Below are 19889 nucleotides of genomic sequence, written 5' to 3' on the forward strand. Positions count from 1 at the left end.
ATTCCAGGTCATCCAAATTATAATATCATAAAAGTTATGTTTTCATAAATGTTAATAGTTATTCTTATGCAGTACAGAGGTTGATAACATAAACTTCACGTGACTCCCCCTCTCCTCTTTTCGTGTAAATACCGTCGAAATCAGTGTTTCTTTAAGGTTAAAAGACGCACAACGCGCTTTTGGGTAAGTTGTTAATACTTGATTTATTAAACATTTCCATATTGTGTTTTTGTATTGTTTGTTTATGTTTCCGTGTAGTAAAGTACTTTTTTATTTTGGTTGATATAATATTAATGTTTATTTTGTTCTAGAAATATGAATACTACGCGAAGAAACTGCAAATATAGCCCAGACGTTTTTTGTTACATTTGTGGTGTTTATATAACAATAAAACAGACGCGAAATATTACAGACTATATCAAAGAGGTACATACAGAATATTTTGGTTTACATATTGAAAAACAAGATAAGTCGTGGGTTCCTCATAAAGTTTGTAAGTCTTATGTTGAGTCATTACGTTTGCGGAAAAAAGGAGAACGCCGCGGACTAGAATTTGGTATTCCAATGATCTGGATGAAGCCGAAAAATCATTTTGATGATTGTTACTATTGCGTAGCAGATGTTAAAGGTTGTTTGGATAGTAATAAAGCAACAAACTACGAAGAAATAGTACAGAAAATGTTGAGGAGCTTTAAGAATTTAGGAGCACACACGAGTATAAAATTGCTATCTCCACAGTCGTTTAGAGATAGATTTCCTGAGAATCTGGGAGATTATAGTGAAGAACAGGGAGAGCGCTTCCACCAAGACCTTAAAGTTATGGAAGAAAGGTATAAGTGAAGATGGAATAGCCATATGATGGCAGATTACTGCTGGTCTTTAAAAAGAGATTGTCCTGAAAAAGGTCATAAAAGACAAGCATATAAAAGATATTTTTCAGAGATTTAACATAAATATACATATGTTTTTTTGTTATTTGTCACTTGTTTTTACCTTAATTGAATATTAAAACTTGATAATTTATAAGAATTTTTAATAAAAAAAGATTTTTACTAATATACTTGTTTTTGTTCTTATACTGACTGCCTTTTTTGTATAATATAATATTGATGAATTAAAAAAAAACTAGAGCCAATATTCAATAACTGTTTTTAGTTTCTTATATTAATAACATAAAAGTATTCGAAACCACTCTCACTTCAAGGGCAACAAAACCACTGTTGACCAGTGTTATCGAAGGAATATAAAATCTTTTGTTCGTCTAAACATTCGCTCTCCTTACTTTAATTTCGTCGTCTAAACAAACTCAGGCAATTATCGCCTGGCGATATGTCATATGCGAGTCTCGTATGACATAATCGTAGGCAAATTTTTGTTCTTGCCTGTATGTAAACATTTTGATACGATTATGTTATGGCGATTATTGCTTGTGATAGTTGCTTATGATTTCTCGACCCTAAACGTGCGAGAAACTCTCTCCATCTAAATGGCTCTTTAGTCTGAATACTAGTGCGAGAATTATTTACTACAATTAGCGCAAATTACCATGTTTGTCTTATACGGCGCCCGCCGCCCACTACTCCTACCATCAGAGATTGAAGTTGTCCAGCCGCAGCTTGCCTTCGTTCTCCGTCAAGTATAACAGATCCGCCATGGTTTGCTCGCATATCGCTTCTTCGGCTTTTTCTGACATCTGGAAATATTATTATTTTAGTTAGTAGTTGTCTAACGAATTTTAGAATAAAATTCCTTCACGCAGCTGGATAGAACCACATAAGGAAAAAGCGTTACGCTCCTACATGGAACTTTCTCTCTCCCTCTTTCACTGAGAAATTCGTGAGCGTGCAGTATTGAGATTCGAGCAAAAGAGCATCGAGTGCGGCAGTTGTTTACTCTAAGTGGGAATTTAATTAAAACTTATTTATATATTATACGCTATACCTATTTCTGCCTGGTAACAGCAATGTTAAACGCTGATGTGTTCCATCTTAACACTTAGATAACAACATATCTGAGGCTGACCTCTTCTTATCTAGGCTTGATTGCAGATATCCATCGGCGGCCGTAGCATCAGTAGCAGCACTTACTACATAGACTACATTTAATAAAAAAACAAGTAACACTCACCGGCCGATACGCATAATTTGTGTTCGGTGGATACTTGAAATTGGGTCCAAAGTTGACGCTGACAGTAATATTCTTATGAAGGGACACAGAGGGGTAGTAGCACCCCTGGTATATGTCCACAAAGGCCTCCCCCTGGCACTCTCCATTCTTGAAGAAGAATATCTTGCTCCCGGGCAGTGGCTTGAGATTGTTCAGAGATTCTTGGATGTTGTCCTTGTCCTCATAATAGAGGTGGCTCTTAAATTTGACTAGAGGCTGGAATTAAAGAAATATACAGTTAGTTTTTTTTTGTAATAAATGAGAATGTGTGTTTCAATAGTAGTAACAGTAAATACAGTAGTATAGTCCGCGCCAAACTGCTAGTCCGCTCTGAAGTTGTTGCGAGCAGGTCTAGTCATACAATTTGCTATGGCGACGTGATTCATTTCTATATTCAGGGCGGGCTATCAGATTTACGCGAACTATACTAACAATTTTTAACCATATTATTATATGTAGGCATGTTACAAATAAAATTGGCATCTAGCTTAGAGTACTAGTCATAGATTCAAAGACGCAATTGATTCCACTTTGTCAGTTCATGCCTGGAAAGTCTACATGATGAATTTGTATTCTTTCATTATGGGTAGAAGATGACATTTGTTTTTATGTATTTACCATAGAATTGAGATTAAAATGCCATTAATTAAAATAATATAAATGCACTTTAAATTTATTTATATAGATGTAATTCTAAAATAATAATTAAGTAAAAAAAATATTTATACCTATACTTTGTCAGTACCGATATACAAATTGTAAAACTTACTCTATCTTTATAGGTATTTGGAGTGTATTTAGTGGAGGCGCTCTCTGGCAGGACGATGAGGAATCCGAGCGTGTCGCCTTCGCCATAACCGTTGCTGTAGTGTTTGCCTCGAGATTCGTGAAATCTGTAATGGTCATAGCAGAGCAAATTTAGAAACATAAAACATGCGCGTGCTTTTAATTTGAGAACTAAAGATTAAAAGAGGGCTTGTTATTTTTTAATAGACTCAATAAACGGACACAGCCTATGCGTAACCGTAAGCTGCCCCTGAAGACACGTTAAAATGTTGTTGTGCCGCATTGCTAATATCGTCGACACAGTGACTCCCCGCTTATTTCGACGGTTTTCAAAGGCGGCCTCCGTAGAAGAACGCTTTGCTACGCGTTGCCTTAGCGCCGTGGTACTGCGTCGCTACGCTTTTGAGTGTCACATACCTTGTGCCACTCCGGCTGCGCTAGGCGTAGCCGAACTTGTCGTAGCCGAGCGACCCTTACAAGTCGGCGTAGGACCACGCTCGTTCGTAACTTACCTGGTGCCCTTTCAACTGCGCCAGGCGTAGCCAAACTTGTCGTAGCCGAGCAGCGCTTGCAAGGCCGCGTAGAACCGCGCCCGGTCTGTAACTTACCTGGTGCCTTTGCGGCTGCGCCACGCGTAGCCGAACTTGTCGTAGCCGAGCGGTGCTTGCAGGTTGGCGTAGCGCCGCGCCCAGCCGAGTCTCGCCGCTGCTCCCTCTGGCACCTCCTCCGCGCTCGCCTCCCAGTACCACCCGCCGCGGGATACACCTAGACAAATGACCATCTTAGTACGAAAATGCCAACATTCCAGCTCTACTCGTATCGACAGACGCCGCACACAACGCACGCTCGACGCCGACACACATACGTAAGATTTTATATCTGCCGAAAAGGGACTTACAAAGACAAACCGTACTGCATTTTTAACTTTAACTATATTTTTTTTATAATATAAAAGATGTACCATCACCAATACCAAACTCACCGTGCGTAGCGCGCACCATGCAGTACCCCTTCTCGCCGGTGACCGCCAGCCTATCCTCCGCTATCTTCAGCTGAGGCGCACGGTCGTGTAGAGCAAGTAGCACGCCGCCCGGACACAGCGAGCGGTACAGCCAACCGGGGATGGGCTTGCCGCTCCACTCGTTGCTCTCGTCGAACTCCTGGGAATGGCGGAGATGGAAAATTAGGCTGTACATCGGGTGGAAAAGAACAACTGCACGGCCAACATAAATAATGTAGCAAAGATAAATTTATAGGTACGTAGTTATCGCTAAATTTTATGATCAATAAGACAAGCGACCAATGCAGCTTACACCTACCACTAGCCAAACTGACTATTCTGCTAAAATATACCCTACTACCAATATTTTAGTCAACTTTATTGTTTCTCAGTACATTTAATGAATTAATGATTTACGCGCAACTAATAAAATGTGAAGATAATGATTTACGTGCAAGTAAAAGTTGCAAAAAAATATTTTTAAACACATCTAGCAATATAACATACGCATAATATAATATTTACAGTCAATCACTTGTTTAGGTCTATATTAATTACCTGTCTAAAAGGCGCATGTGGGTCCGGCTCGGCGAGTATGTACCGGTAGCCGTCCTTGTTGAAGGGATGCTCGGTGGGGTAGCCGTGCGAGGGTAGCTTCAGTGCGCTGAGGTCGCTCGCGCGCCCCTTCTTGCCGACCGGCGCGCCCGTCTCCAGCCCGCCCACCGCCGGCCGACGCTTCCCCTGTCTCCCCTTCACGTTACCCGCTAGTGGAACTGTCAAAAATAAACATCCTTATGGTAATGGAGACCGATGCAAAAAGCTTGTTATATACCATGTAGTGATGCCGGTCGATATGCTAACGATAGATTGTCGACAATCTATCGATAGTATAGACCTATATCGATAGTATCGGTTGTATAAAATATGCTTATACTATTGATGGTCAGCGATAGTATCGATTGTATTTAATTCTGAGTCACCGAGCTATCGATACTGTACTGTGTTTTTTGAGACACAAACATAGACTTACTAGTCACTTGTGGCGATTACAAGATTATTTTTTGTTATATGTATTGCTATTAAACCTTAATCAATACTATCGAAAAAGAAACAACTATCGATAGTATAAATACTGTCGATAGTATCGATACTATTGGAGATACTATTGGGTATTGACTTTTTATTTTTATATAACTATTTTCCGCAAAACGACAAGAGATGGCACCACATGCTACCTGAATCACGCTATCGAAGTTTTCTAAACATCGTTTATTGCTAGAAACGTTGAGTTATCCTAATCAAGATTTCACAGGATTGTTAGAATCCTTCCCTTGTCAAAGATATGCTACATTAATTATTGTAATAGTTGATACTTTTAACTGATGTAAGGTGACTCAAGCGTGGTGAGGCAGACACGTAAGGCGTTTTATGGTCGGCGGTGGTAGCAACTCATTCATTGCTAAAAGGTCTTCAATTATATTTGTAGTTTAAAGCCGTAATTGCTGACCACTTGCCATCATGGGCACTACACGCTCGCTTGCTATTTCAATTTATAAAAATAACGAGCTTTTGCCCGCGGCTTCGCTCGCGTTACGAAGTAATATTTTCAACCCCTATTTTATCCCTTGGGAGTAGAATTGATCAAAATCCTTTCTTAGCGGATGCCTACGTCATAACATCTACCTGCAGGCCAAATTTCAGCCCGATCCGTCCAGTTGTTTGGGCTGTGCGTTGATAGATCACTATGTCAGTCAGTCACCTTTGAGTTATATATATTTAAATAACAGTTTCAAAATATTTATTTAATACGTGTCAAATATCCAATTGAAGAGCATGATTGCTTGTAACAACATTATCTTGTTTGAATTACATATTTTTATTTTAAGAGTAAACAGAAGTGCGCTCGGCGTGTGTTTTTCTTGTCAGAGATTATCGTTGTTGGATCTTTTACGTTTTAAACAACCTATTTACAGTGTCACTATCAACATAATTTACATTTCATTCCAAAAATCTCCGTTATATTATTAATGTAAATACAATAATACAATGTACAATCCTATCTAATATTATAAATGCGAATGTGAGTTTTAAACACACGTTTCAGTGGTTAAGAACAGGACATTGGGTACATTTTATCCTTTAAAAAGTACTGTTCCCGAAGAATTGATAAATCCTATGACCGCGAACGAAACCGCGCGTAAAAACTATGGATACGGGGTTTGTCTTAGGCAGCGCTTTTATTTTTCGAAGTTATGTGCTAAAGTAAGAAGAGCCTACAGACATTTAGATAAAGGCTACATCCAGAGACGTAGTCGCAAACAAAACGTAATTATTTATAAAACCGTGGATTTTCACACCAAAAACCGGATCAACATTCTCACAATATTCATTCAGACTATTGTCAATTGTATGCATAAAATTACTAACGTAAACTTATTATTGTCCCAACTACTGACATAAAATTTCATTCAGTAATGGGTCATGGTTTTATTTTTTCAGATCCCTCAAGCAAGAAGTGTCTCTCAGAACGTTTTTACTATTAAATCATGTGATCATTAATTAGCTAATACGCACATTGCATCGAAAATAGTGCGTGTCTGGGATTTGAACACCGGACTCCCCACCTCTTACGATGAGAGTCCGGGGCTATAACAAACGTAAAAAGGTGATAAAAACTGACACTTCGACTTCGGATACACCACCACTACCCCCCTGTTCCGCTTTGAAAGGTGTGTTAAGGGAGACATACTTATCCGAAGCGTTTCAACTTAGTCTTCAGAGTTAACAATGCATATGTGGCCAGGTATGTCCCAGGTACGTATGTAGTCTTATCCGGGATTAATTACTTGTCGACGGGCGGCAGTAACCATATAAGAGTACCATCAGATGGAATCGACCCTCGTTTACTACTTTAATATTCTAACTAGTAATTATAATAAAAACAAAAAACCCATTGCTTTAAATTATAGCCTATGTTACACAATTTAGGCGAATCCAATGACACCTCAATAATTAAAATCCGACAAGCCAAAGAATGATACATGCATACATACACTCGGATAAAAAAGCAATAAGATAGTGGACGGAGAGGACCCCCGGAAGTCACCAGACTCGCGTCTCACGTCGCCGCAAATACGTGATTTAGTTATAAGTATTAGTAGAAGATCCGAAGCTAAATCGAACTGGACCGAGCTGATATATAATGAAACTCATTTTATAACGAGATTAGTACATTGGGTAATACATTAAAAATGGGTTTGCTAAAAAAATCCTGGACAGGATAATTTTAATTATTTTTTGAAAAATTAATTTTCATTTTGCAGACAACCCTATATCAACGTGTTCACAATAAAACAGCGCTTCTACTGATATAAAATTTTATCTATTATCATCATGAGTGAAAGTAGTTGCCAGCGAAATACCTGTTTATACCTGACAACCCAGTAGTTCGTCCACGTAAATAATAGGCAACCCAAAGCCTGCACATTCTGTATGTTTTTAACATTCACTCAGAATAGAATTTTCTTATTATCTTGATGTTGCAAAATTTAATTTTCAATTAAATTTTAATTTTTCTAAAAATAATTAAAATTATCCTGTCCAGGATTTTTTTAGCAAACCCATTTTTAATGTATTACCCAATGTACTAATTTCATTATAAAATGAGTTTCATTCTATTATCAGCTCGGTCCAGTTCGATTTAGCTTCGGATCTTAGACCATATATATATGTGTGTTAGTCTGTAAGGTATATGTAATATGGACCTTGTTGTCTGAATAAATAAATAAAAATAAAATAAAAATAAATAAGTACTTACTTAATTCAATTAATACTTGAAGATAGTATTGAGTATAATATTGAGTATTGAAATTTGGTATGAGTCGCGTGACGTGTTATTTCTATACAAGAAATAAGAATACTCTCAACATTTTATTTTCCTTAAGTGATAATTAAGCACTAGAATAAATAATTAGTTGAATGCTAGTTGTAAATTAACATTCATATTATTAAGATATTCGTATTTTTCTTGATAAGGTCAGGCAGGCATTTTATGTTTTCCTTATTATTAGGTACGATACGTTATATAATAGGATAAATAGAATCTTAATGTGCTGTAGATATATCGACAGATATATATTAGGATATTATGAGTCATTTTGCGTAGGTTCATACTCAGAATAGTTGGTATGGCATTAGTAGTAGGTACTATTTTCTAACAAATTAAAAAAATAAGGGAGTTTTGCCCTTCACACTATTTTTAGTTTGTTTTTGCCGATTAGTCCGATTACATAAAATTAGGAGTATGTTTTGCAACCTACTTAGTAGCGAAACAATATAAAATATCAAATCATTATTGAATTTAACTCTCATCAAGATAAACTAATTAAAACCGGCTACGCTATAATATACTCACGTTCAATCTGATATTCCCGTGGGGATATCAGACTAAAAATGTATAAAAGCACTCTTACAAATACTATATCGTCGTGTATAAATTTCAGGTAAATTTATTAACTACTTTTTTCAGTTTCGCCGATACGTTTGGCTGATACAAGTGACAAACATACAAACACAATATTTTTCTAATAAAGATGATGTACTTTAGATTATAAATCATGATTAAAAATACATATATGAATGTATACGTATGTATGTATTTGTAGTCACGTAATAATTATGGCAATGACCGCAAATTATCTGTTATAGTCTGATCACTTTGGGAACATCTGGCGTGCCGCTCTAGCAAGCCTGCAAGTGGCTGACTCACTGTTGCATAACATAACCCACCCATTGTGTCTTGCAAATATGTATCATATAAGGATATTTTTATGTCAACTCACTTTATTACATTTTAGGAAATTTATAGTAAAGTTTTCTTTGATTTGGTAGGACCAATGTCCTACCAATGATAAGCTTCAATGAGCTTCTGGTTGAGATTGATTCAGCCCTAAATTGTGAACGACATATCTACTGCATTTAAGCACCTGCACTTAATGGACCGTTAGTAATACTCTATAAAGATAGTATACAATATATAATCGATAACAAATTACATTATAGCGGAACTCTACATATAATTAAAAACTATTTTAATTTCCTTCGTATAATTAATTAATTGATTTTATTTACAATTATAATTACTGAATACATAACATTTAAAGCAAATAATATAATTGTAAATAAAGAGAAAGGCCGTATAAAAAGTGATTTTATTGTATTAAGTGGCTCTACATTCACCAAATCTATTTATAACATATCAAAATATCTACCTACTTAGTGCTAGAGCTACTTAAAAGATTTATTAGAACGTGACGAAAATAGTTTCGTGTTATTGATTTTCACGACTACGCCTTCAAATTAAAAGTTGGCTGACTGGAGCTTATTCGCGTCTGGGAAAACCATTATTTGCCTTGTATCAACATCTAATTACTAAGATAACAAACTAACGAGTCTACATAACCTTGTAGCCTATAACAGATACAGTTCAGTTAATATAAAGCCCATAAAATCGTAAAACACTCACAATCCATGTAGTATGTCCGCGATAAACACCTTAAATATATTATAAGAAACCCGAGTCATCGACGTCGCTACAAATTCAGTACCAATTGATAAGATAACAAATGTCCGTCGTTCTGGCACTGTACAGTACATCCGTCCCATTTACAGCAAGCCTACATACAAATTAACGAAGCATAACAATTTTAATACGACGTTATCAATAGCTCTCCTGTGCCACCGGGCAAGATAAAAAAAACTAAACGACATGCATGCGATATAGTCGTAAACATCGCCAAGGGCGACATACGACGGAGAAAAGAAAAATGGCGCTCGAAAAAAATGGAACTCAAATTAAAAAAGGAACACTCACCAGCCATGAAGTTCAAGGTTGTATATAGAATTAAACGTGGTAATCGATAGAGAAATCGCGGAGCAAACGCGACGCTGCCTATGTGAGCGTTAAAATGGAAATAACCACGACGGCACACATCCACGCCGCCGGTGCGTACGTACTTGGGCGTGTGTGTGCCGCGTCCATGTTTACAAACACAATTGCATTCTGAACAATGTCATTATTCAATACTTGACTGTAGTCTAGAATTTTATGTATGTCGCAATGCTGAGCGCAGTACGGACGTTCGCGATAAAACGAGCGATCTTATAGTTATGTTAATCATTCAACTGATTGCTTTTTACCTTTTAAGGTCTAGCGATTTAAATTTTTTATACAAATTTGGTAAAGTATTTATAAGGCTACTTTTTATGTAAGTAATAAAGGTAGAAACAGGCATGAATGAGAATTGGGAATGCCCTATTCGTCACCAAAATAGGAAAAAATTACTACTACTAAGGGCGCGTCCTAATTAGTTAATGCTTCCCCTGAGTTTGGTACGGCTCTTGATAAGCATGTCCAACTTACATTTTTTTTATAATATAAGAGTAGCAGACGAGCATGTAGTCCATGTAAAGTAAATGGCTACTGCCACCCATGGACATCTGTAATCAACCCCAGATAGGATTAGATATTCCTACCTGAGGTCGGGCACAGATGCGCCACCACCCCTGAGGACTAATACACCTCGGAAAAGTCTGTCTCCCTTACCACACCCTTCAAACCGGAACACAGCAGCGCCTAACACTGCTGTTATTAGGTAGAAATAGGTGTGGCTGTGGTGCCGCCGGAGTCGAACCACAAAGGGTTCTACCACCCACAACCTTGGAGTAACATTGTAACACATCAATAAGAGCGCAAGGACTAATTAATACACTGTAACATTAACTAACAGAAAACGCACAGCTTAAATCAGGAACGTCAACAATTTTGTACGAGTTACAAAAAACGTAATATATGAGTGTACATACAGTTTTCTTTTATAAAGCCTCGAACAGAGCTAGATAATGGATGAATGACAGTAAATTATAAGTATTACTTTATTGATGGTGGTAAAACCTTTGGTGGTTCGAATCCAGATAGATAGATAGAAAGATAGATAGATAATAATAAATAGCAGCAGTGTTAAGCGCTTTTCTGGTTTGATCTTAATCCTCAGGGGTTGCAACGACCAACTAACGACGACGAGTTAATTACAGGATTTAATTAATCTTACCATGAGATGAACTGCATGCTTGTTTGCTTACTTCTATATTATTTTAAGAAAAACTCAAGAAAATTGTTAAAATGATGGCTAGTGATCCATAATGTTCTAATAGTGCGCTAAATCTACTAGCTTAGGACTGTGATCGTACTGTTTCCGTCATAGATAGTACGTGTACGCTTACCCAGGAAATGCTGCAGTAATAAGTCAACGTTAAGTAATCTATGCAAATTAGTAACGTGGAATTACGTCCGACTCCAGTATGAAAATAACTGCCATTTCATTAATCAATATATACGTATTTGATATTTGAATATTCCCAAACCACTACTTATTACAGGAAAAGTAAAAACAAAAACCCAAGTGCTTAAAAATATAGACTATGCACTCCTACAACTTAGACAACTACAACGATACCTCATATGTTAAAATGTTAAAATCCATCAAGCACTTTAGGATAAAGAGCATGCCAAAGAATGAGACATATAGGGTGGCGCAATATAATTATCCAATTTGGATTTTGAATAACTAGCACTAAGTGAAATAAAGTGACTACGTAATAGAAATCTTTACTTTACAGATCCAAGTAATGACTGCCATTACACAAAATCACTTTTTACCACGCTTTTTTTAAGCTTGTGTTGTATGTATGTATGTATGTAACGAAATCTTTGAACTCGATTATTACCCACTTTGAATGGTCCGATTAATTTATAATTTTGAACAATTATCAAAAACCGATGACAATACACGATTTTAATAATTTTATCCCATTCTCCTCATCAGGATCGTCAGGAATCAGGATTAACGATTTTCCTTGTGTGATTTTAGCATGGTTTTTAGTATTTAAATTTATTTTTATTTGATACCAAATTTATTAAAAAACAAAATTGGATAATTAATATTGCGCCCCCTGTAGAAAGTCCGAAAAACATTATCCTTCACAGTGGGGTAAAAAACCCGGTGTTGTACATTTGTCCATACATCTGTAAGAGCAAATCGCGATCATGGCGAATTTGGCTGATTTTTAGAGTACTTACTCTCAATTTAAAGAAAATAACAGGATAGACAGACCATTTACTGCAAAAATGGTATTCATACGTGCAAAATGTAAAACCGCAACCTAGTTTAAAAGCAGAGCCGCGCCGGGAATCTGTTGTAATCAAAAATGCATAGAGACGTATGTGGCACTTAAACCAATTTAACTAAGCGAAGCGCGAACACGAGCATGTCAAGGTGTCGTGATATTTAAGTAGGTCGAGCTACTACGATGTTTCAGATTCACAGAAGATACCTATATGTAGGACAGTTACTCGTGTGTTAAGCGATTGAATCAATTATTATGAAATAGTTATCGACCGAAACACGTTTTGCAGCTGAAACCGAAACTGAACTTTTGGGTTCTGTCCTGATTTCGGCCCAAACTGAAACTGCTTTAAGATACGAAAATTTCCTGGAATTTAGAAAATAAGACGTTCAGCCGCACTCGAATAAGTTATTTTTATTATTTTTACCCGACTGCCAAGGAAGGGTTATGTTTTTCGCGCGTATCTTGTATGTTTGTCTTTCTTTATTTGATCCGATCTAACAAACGGCTGGATGAATTTCAACAGTTAAATGTCATTATATTTGTCTCAATGACCCGAGTGTCCTTAGATAGGTGTTAGTAAAAAAAAATCAAATTTGGCATGGCATCAGGATTTTAGGCGCGAAATAGTAACACATTTAAAAAAAAAAGTTAACCGAACCTATCGAGTAGGGTATCAAATGAAAGGAAATTAAACGGAGATTATAAAAACATATTTGTATATATATAAAACAGTAAGGTGACTGACTGACTGACTAACTAAATGACTTTTTCATTTTTCAGAAATCAACGTACAGCCTAAACCAAGGACTTTACAGTTCTGAAATTTTGCACACAGGTTCTCTATATAGCTTGAATAAGTACTAAGAAAGGCCTTTTGGAAATTCTACCCTTAAGAGGGTAAAATAGGGGAAAACAGTTTTTTTGAAATCCTTTAATTTTGAAGCAACTACTACAAAATTTTGTATTTGGCTTTCTGGATAGAAACAAGGACGCACTTATTTATCTCCCTCCGAAAAATCAACCCCGTAGAGGGTAAAATAAGGGTTAAAAGTTCATTTGAACTATCGTCAATTTTGAAGCAAACACTATGACATTTTGTATCAGGCTTGTTGGATAAAAATAATGAAATGCTACCTCTAACGAGGTAAAATAATGACCGAAACTTTGATTTACTGAAGTTATATATTTTATAGACCGTAAATGGTGAATTTTTTCGCGAAATAGTAACACGTTTTAAAAAAGTTAACCAAACCTATCGAGTAGGGTGTCAAAAAAAAGGAAATTAAGAGGAGATTACACATACATTATATAATATATCTTATATATAAAATTCTCGTAATAGTGACCGTACTCCTCCGAAACGGCTTCACCGATTTTCACCAAATTTTATATACATATTCAGTAGGTCTGAGAATCGGCCACTATCTATTTTTTTACACCTAAGTGATAAGGGTTGTTCATCCTTAACATTTTTTTATTTATATGGCAACACAACGTTTGCCGGGTCAGCTAGTACATATATACTCGTATATACACATGGAGATGACTGTCTGACTAAATGAGAGAATTGATGTGCCTGAGATCAACGCAAAGGGAAACCGCTGAACTTAAGCGTGCTGGAATTTTACAAATAGGTTCTTTATATAGCGTAAATGAACACTACGAGGATAAAATAAAATAGGATAATATTGTTTGAACATTTTTTGTTTTTGAAGCAGACACCTACTATGAAACTTTGTATTTGGCTTTCTGGATAAAAATAATGAAATGCCTATTTCACTGCTTTTGCAAATTCTACTTCAGCCTTTTTGATGCAGTCGGGTTTTTGATTTTTTAAATTAATTACTTGTTTAATTAAGAATTTCTAATAATAATGTATTTCTTCGAATAAAAAATATAAACAAATGTCTGATTTGTGAAAAGCGGTTCGTTGGCGTACTAAAGGTCAAGAGGACAGAAACGGCCTGCCATAAAAACGCCTGAGCCCGAAGATAATATAGCCGGACACAATCCGAAAGTTCACAAACGTTTGGCCGAGCTTAGAGTTTCAGCCGATTTCAGGCCGAAATTGAAATTTCACACACAAAACACTGGCTTAATCCTCTGCTGGTCATCCAATTTGTTGTTCGAGCGACTGCCGAGCTACTGCTCATACCTACTGGTACATGTTTTCATTCGAAAAGTATATCAAGTCAGTATCAATTGTCTACATTTATGCGACTTTATAGATGCATAAGCTGCTAAATCGTCACCAAGCAGCATTGGACAGACACGTTAATCATTTATTATCATTATTTAATCGTTAAAGCAACCAATTGCTCAAGCGATTGTAGCCAATTGGCGGTAAACCTAAAAGTTACCATCGACAGGACAGTCCAAAAGTTTGTTTCTAAATTGGATTCGGTAATGCTCGACCGCAAGAAAAATAAGAAATGCAACATGCAGGTTGTATAATGAAAATAAATTAATTCAAATAGACAAAGGTAGGTGGTCCGGTATTATACTCCTTGTGGTTTCGATTACAACCGCAGTTGCCGGTAATTGCCAAACACCTGACATATAAATAAGTATATGCTTTGTTAGCCATAACCAACAAATAACGTAAAAACTAAGAAATCTGAAGGGTTTTGGAAGTCTGTCAAACTTACATATTGTGAGTTGTAGGTACACTGTCCAGGAAAAGAGCCGATTCAGCAGATGATATTATAATACCTAAACATATTTTCATCAACCCTAACCATAACTACACCATAACTATAACCACCTCTTGGACAAAGGTGTCCTTTCAGAGGACGAGGATATTAGGGCATAGTCTATGAGCTAAGTACGAATTGGCAGGCATTTAGAAAAAGTTTTTTAATTCCCTCACGTACGTAGATTTCCTTACATTTTTCTTATTTTTTTGGAAAATCAGGGGTGCTAAGGTTCAATACCCAGGCCATTGAGAGGCAGAGTTTCAACCACTAGGCTGTCAATATATTTAAAGTATTTTGCCAACAAGCGACATACGCGACATGTATGGAAATCTAGTCAGATCAATAAGTGCCGTACTCCGTGTACTAAACGTCACAAGCACACACACAAACTTCATTAACACTTAGACAATATTTGGCGCGAAGCCCACTTCTACTATAGATGGCTACTTAAATTTTTTAAATGGTCTCAAGAGACAAATGGCCAGTGTTGCTAATTACTTTGGCAGGCTCAGTGAATACTAATGTTCCTATTTTTCATATATACGTACATTGTTTCCTATTCGTTAATTAAAATTAAAGGGACCTAATATGAATATTTGAAAATATTCTGTAGCGCCCTACAGTGGAAATAAATTAGTAACCAGACTTCGAATAAGTAATACGCGCGATACGAAGGCTTTGTAATGACAGTACGCTAATTGTCGTCGATCGATGTGATTCGTAATACCCCGAATTAGTTTCAATTAAACTAATTTTATATGGCTATAAATCAAGTCCAAATTAGGGTTGGAATTAATGGATGGGAAGAAAAATATGCAGCTAGGGAAATTAAAAAAGGATCGGAATTTTTTGGATTATAGCCAGGATAAATATTAAATATCAAGAAAAAACAATTTATTTTTTATTATAAAGAAGATAAAAGACTGCTTTTTGGCTAATTAAGTGAATTATTTTTGGTACTTCACAGGTTGAAAATTAGCAGAATAATGTGCCTATAGGTTCACATCATGGAGATGGACGAAGATTAAGCTGGTTGCCTCAGTTCATAATACAATTGCCATTCACACACGTCCACCTCCCCAATGGAACCATATTCATTCTAAAAATATTATGTCAACAGTCCAAAAGTAATATTTTTTGTTATAAAATCGGTGTAGCAAATGTGGTTGCAGTCCAACTGATGTTAAGAAGCTACAATCGCCCATGGAAGTCTGGCAAATATAGGTGTATATGATATATTATAATATTAAATATGACAGGTAGTATAATGTTAAATATTACCATCAACCTATTATTTTCCCACTGGTGGGTATGGATCTCCTCTCAGAATGAGGCCATAGTCCACCGCGCTGGCCAAATGCGTATTGGTAGACTTCACATACCTTTGAGATTTTTTTTTATATAGATATCTCAGGTATGCAGGTTTCCTCACGATGTTTTCCTTCACCATTTTGAGCAAATGATAATTAATTTCTAATATGCACATAACTTTGAAAAATCAGAGGTGCATAGCCTAGGATTTGAACCTCTGACCCCTCGTTCAGGAGGCCGAGTTTTTAACCTATTACTAGCCATTAATAGGCTATCACTGCTTCATAATAATAATGTTAAATACTCTAATAAAAATATCCCAAATTTTTTTTTTAAATTTAGAAGCTGTACTTACTCGTAGCAATCCCCATATCAGTGACCTTGAGCTGACCCTGCTTGATCATGGCCTCATAGTTAGGCTTGATCGCTGTCAGCTCCAAGTTGAAAAGCCCGAACAAAGGTCCATGGTTAGCATCCTCTTCATATGAGAAGAGGATCTGAATGTCCTTTATCAGGGCTCGCTGGACAGTTGCATACCAGGACTGGGTTACTCTGAAAGAACCTGGAGTTTAGTTAATTCTCATTGACTCAGACTAGAAATAATAAATGAAATCAAGATGAATAAATGTTATGAGTCCTAGTAAGATAGTGTTATAGTCTTATATATGCAACTAAAAGTATCTTGTCTGTCTATAATATTAAATCATGTGATTGAATTTAAAAAAAAATTGAAATAATTAATAGCAATTTGACTTATTTTTCACTTGCACTTTCCAATTTTATTACAGTTTGATTGTGTTGTCTCTCACCATAATCTCAACATTGTTATCATGATGTTGTTATTGCTATTTTTCCATCAATTGCTTATTTAATTTCAACAATTCTCAGTCCAGTCACAATCTTCATTTACTAGTAGGTTTTAAAAAAGCCCAGCAAACTTTGCCTCAGAATCTATTTATGAAATATATTTCATATTTACTCACCTTTTAAACCTTCCCTGGACTTCCAAAATTATTCTAGACTAAAATTTGTCAAAATTGGTCCAGCCGTTCTTGACTTTTAGCTAGACTAACAAACAGCAATTGATTTTTATATATATAGATTGGTTAGGTATAGTCTAGACCAAATTGCTAGTCTGCTCTTAGGCCAATGAGGCCAATGAGGTCAAACACAACTACAAGCATATACATTAACACTAACACAGCTATGTACCCACGGGCGAGAGCGGGCAGCGGAGGGTGCTAGGGGGATCCCGCGTTGCCTTCGTCCCTCTGATATCTATAATTTGTTGTTCTGATGTGACTCATTTCTATACTCAGAGCAGACTAGCAATTTGATACGGACTATATATATGTACCTTCTAGGCATAGTGGTCATGGCCTCCCAGTACTGGTCAATATAGGGGATGATGTCCCTATCCTTACTGAACAGAGATCTGTTGCTGCCTTCCTTCAAACTCTCCTGTCGCAAGTTCGCAATTGCTGTGAGACACATTTGGGGGAATGCTGTAAAAGATTATACAATTAACTTTGACTATTCTTAATTTAAAAGACATACAAATATTTAAATGGGCATACATTTTATTTATTCAATTAGATGTTTACCTGGCAAGAGTTTGAACTAGAAAACTTCTACATATTACATCAGACCACTAAACTGAGCAGGTTGTTATAAGTATTTGACATACTATATGTAGGTTGTTATTACTTCCAATTATCTTTTAAAATCTGGCTTAATATGAATTTGTATCCTTATATCCAAATTATATTGATAAAAGTTTTTAAGAGTTTTGTAAACGGAACCATTTTAAATTACTAATATTAATATTATATAATATTATTAATATTATATAATAGTAATATTTAATTACTAATATATAATAACTTAAAAGTACCTATGTGTCTGTATGTTTATTTGCTATGAATATAAAAATTACTAACAAATTTGTGCCAATCCAGGCTAACTGTAAAAATCTAACATTCCATAACTTACGAGCCTGATTCTTCTTAAAGGTCTCCAGACCAGTGGGAGAACAGTTCTTGCATATAAACAAGTAGTTAGTCATAAATGGCACCAGCTTCCCCAGCTGGTACCCGATGCAGGATTCATGGAACCATCTGTTGCACGAAGCACATAACAACTCCACTATATTCAGGTTTCTGTCTTTGCCGCTGGAAAAATATATATTTACAAATAAAAAACTAATAAAAGGTATAATTCGTAATAAGCTTTAACATTTAGGTTAGGACAAAAATATAGTAGTAAGAATGGTGTTAATTCATTTTTAACGCGTTTCAAGCATATCCCGGAAAAAAGATATGTATTGTAGTACTAAAACAATACGTTACGTTGTCATACAAACTATCAAATAATAATATGTCAAAACATAAACATCAATTATTGGAGGGAATAATGCTTACATGTTTTATACACATTTTTTTGGAAATTATAACTAGAATTGTCAAAATTAATAACATACATACCAGTAACATGTACTTTGCGAATCACCTGAATGTTTATTTTTCATTTTATCAACGTTTTCGCCCGATTTTTGAGATTCTGATGGCGCGTTTTGCGCACTGTGGGGGGCACCATCCATTTCTGCAGTTTTACTTAATTATTATCGATTAACTTCATATATTCTATTCTAAGCATTATTCGTATTCAATTGTCGCAGATCGAAAAAAAATTAAAATGATCGTACAAAATAACTGTAAAATAAATCTACGAACCCTATTATCTTAACAAATATGAAATGTCAAAACTCAAAATCATAATGACATTAGCGATGCGCGATTGTTACTAAAAACAATCGAATTATTCGATTGTTATTGTGTTCGATTGTATTCGAATAACTATCGAAATTCTTCGATTGTATTCGAATAACTATCGAACAATCGAAATTGTTCGATTGTTGGTCGATTGTTCGATTGTTCGATTGTTCGTCGATTGTTCGATTGTTCGATAGTTCGATTGTTCGTCGATTGTTCGATTGTTCGATAGTTCGATTGTTCGTCGATTGTTCGATTGTTCGATAGTTCGATTGTTCGTCGATTGTTCGATTGTTGGTCGATTGTTTAGTACACGCAAAACTAGTAACAGCGCAGTCAAGCGATACGCGATTATTACGTAAAAATAGAAGTATCGAAGCTATTTGGTTGTTGGTCAATTATTTAGTATACACAAAGCTACTAGCAGCGAGGAGCCCCTAATTTCTGTGTTTAAGAAATCTGAGTCAGTCTTATATGGGGTGGGGGGTGGGGGGAACCGCACGTGCGTCGTGCACCCTTCCGCTGCTTCGTTGCATTCCGTTATTTAATGGTGCGTCCACACCTTGCTTCTCGCACTGCTCACTGCGCCTCGTGGCCACACACTTTCACACCCTACTCGCGTTGTTAACATTATTTTTCTTCAAAGATATAGTATTTCACCGATTAATTTTAATGCAACTATGAGTACATAATTTTTTGTGATAACATCTATAATATACGCTAAAAAGACATATTTTATATTTTCTGATAATCTTTTTCTATAATATGCGCCATGAAGACGTATATTATATTTTTCAGATGACCTCTTTTTGAAAACGTTGTCATGAAACGAACTACTAGGGGATGACTACGACATCTGGATTATCGATGATACTCCATAGTATTTGATACAAAATGATTTATGGTATAATTATTTCTCAACAATATATAGTACAATTGACTAAAATGTAATACAATACTTTACATTTTCCA

At 35.9% G+C, this 19889-nt stretch overlaps 1 protein-coding gene across 3 annotated transcripts; it reads right to left on the reverse strand.

Annotated features, from left to right (window-relative positions):
* Positions 1 to 1236: 1236 nt before the first annotated feature.
* On the reverse strand, positions 1237 to 18921 carry ash2 (set1/Ash2 histone methyltransferase complex subunit ASH2). Of its 3 annotated transcripts, XM_073083356.1 has the most exons (10): positions 18630 to 18921; positions 18139 to 18317; positions 17504 to 17651; positions 16502 to 16698; positions 4511 to 4725; positions 3935 to 4112; positions 3561 to 3717; positions 2936 to 3059; positions 2128 to 2382; positions 1237 to 1693 (listed from the first exon to the last, which is right to left on the reverse strand). In XM_073083356.1, the coding sequence occupies exons 1-10, from the start codon at positions 18743 to 18745 to the stop codon at positions 1589 to 1591; spliced, it is 1674 nt and encodes a 557-aa protein (XP_072939457.1). In that variant the 5' UTR covers positions 18746 to 18921; the 3' UTR covers positions 1237 to 1588. The 3 variants fall into 3 exon arrangements, with proteins under 3 accessions (XP_072939457.1, XP_072939458.1, XP_072939459.1); XM_073083357.1 differs by lacking the exons at positions 16502 to 16698; positions 17504 to 17651; positions 18139 to 18317; positions 18630 to 18921 and adding an exon at positions 9825 to 9965; XM_073083358.1 differs by lacking the exons at positions 16502 to 16698; positions 17504 to 17651; positions 18139 to 18317; positions 18630 to 18921 and adding an exon at positions 9477 to 9712.
* Between the last annotated feature and the right edge of the window lie 968 nt (positions 18922 to 19889).

Source organism: Epargyreus clarus, unplaced genomic scaffold (genome assembly GCF_041222505.1).
Source record: "Epargyreus clarus isolate Ecla_fem2 unplaced genomic scaffold, WU_Ecla_fem_2.2 ptg000019l, whole genome shotgun sequence".
Taxonomy (NCBI): Eukaryota; Metazoa; Arthropoda; class Insecta; order Lepidoptera; family Hesperiidae; genus Epargyreus; species Epargyreus clarus.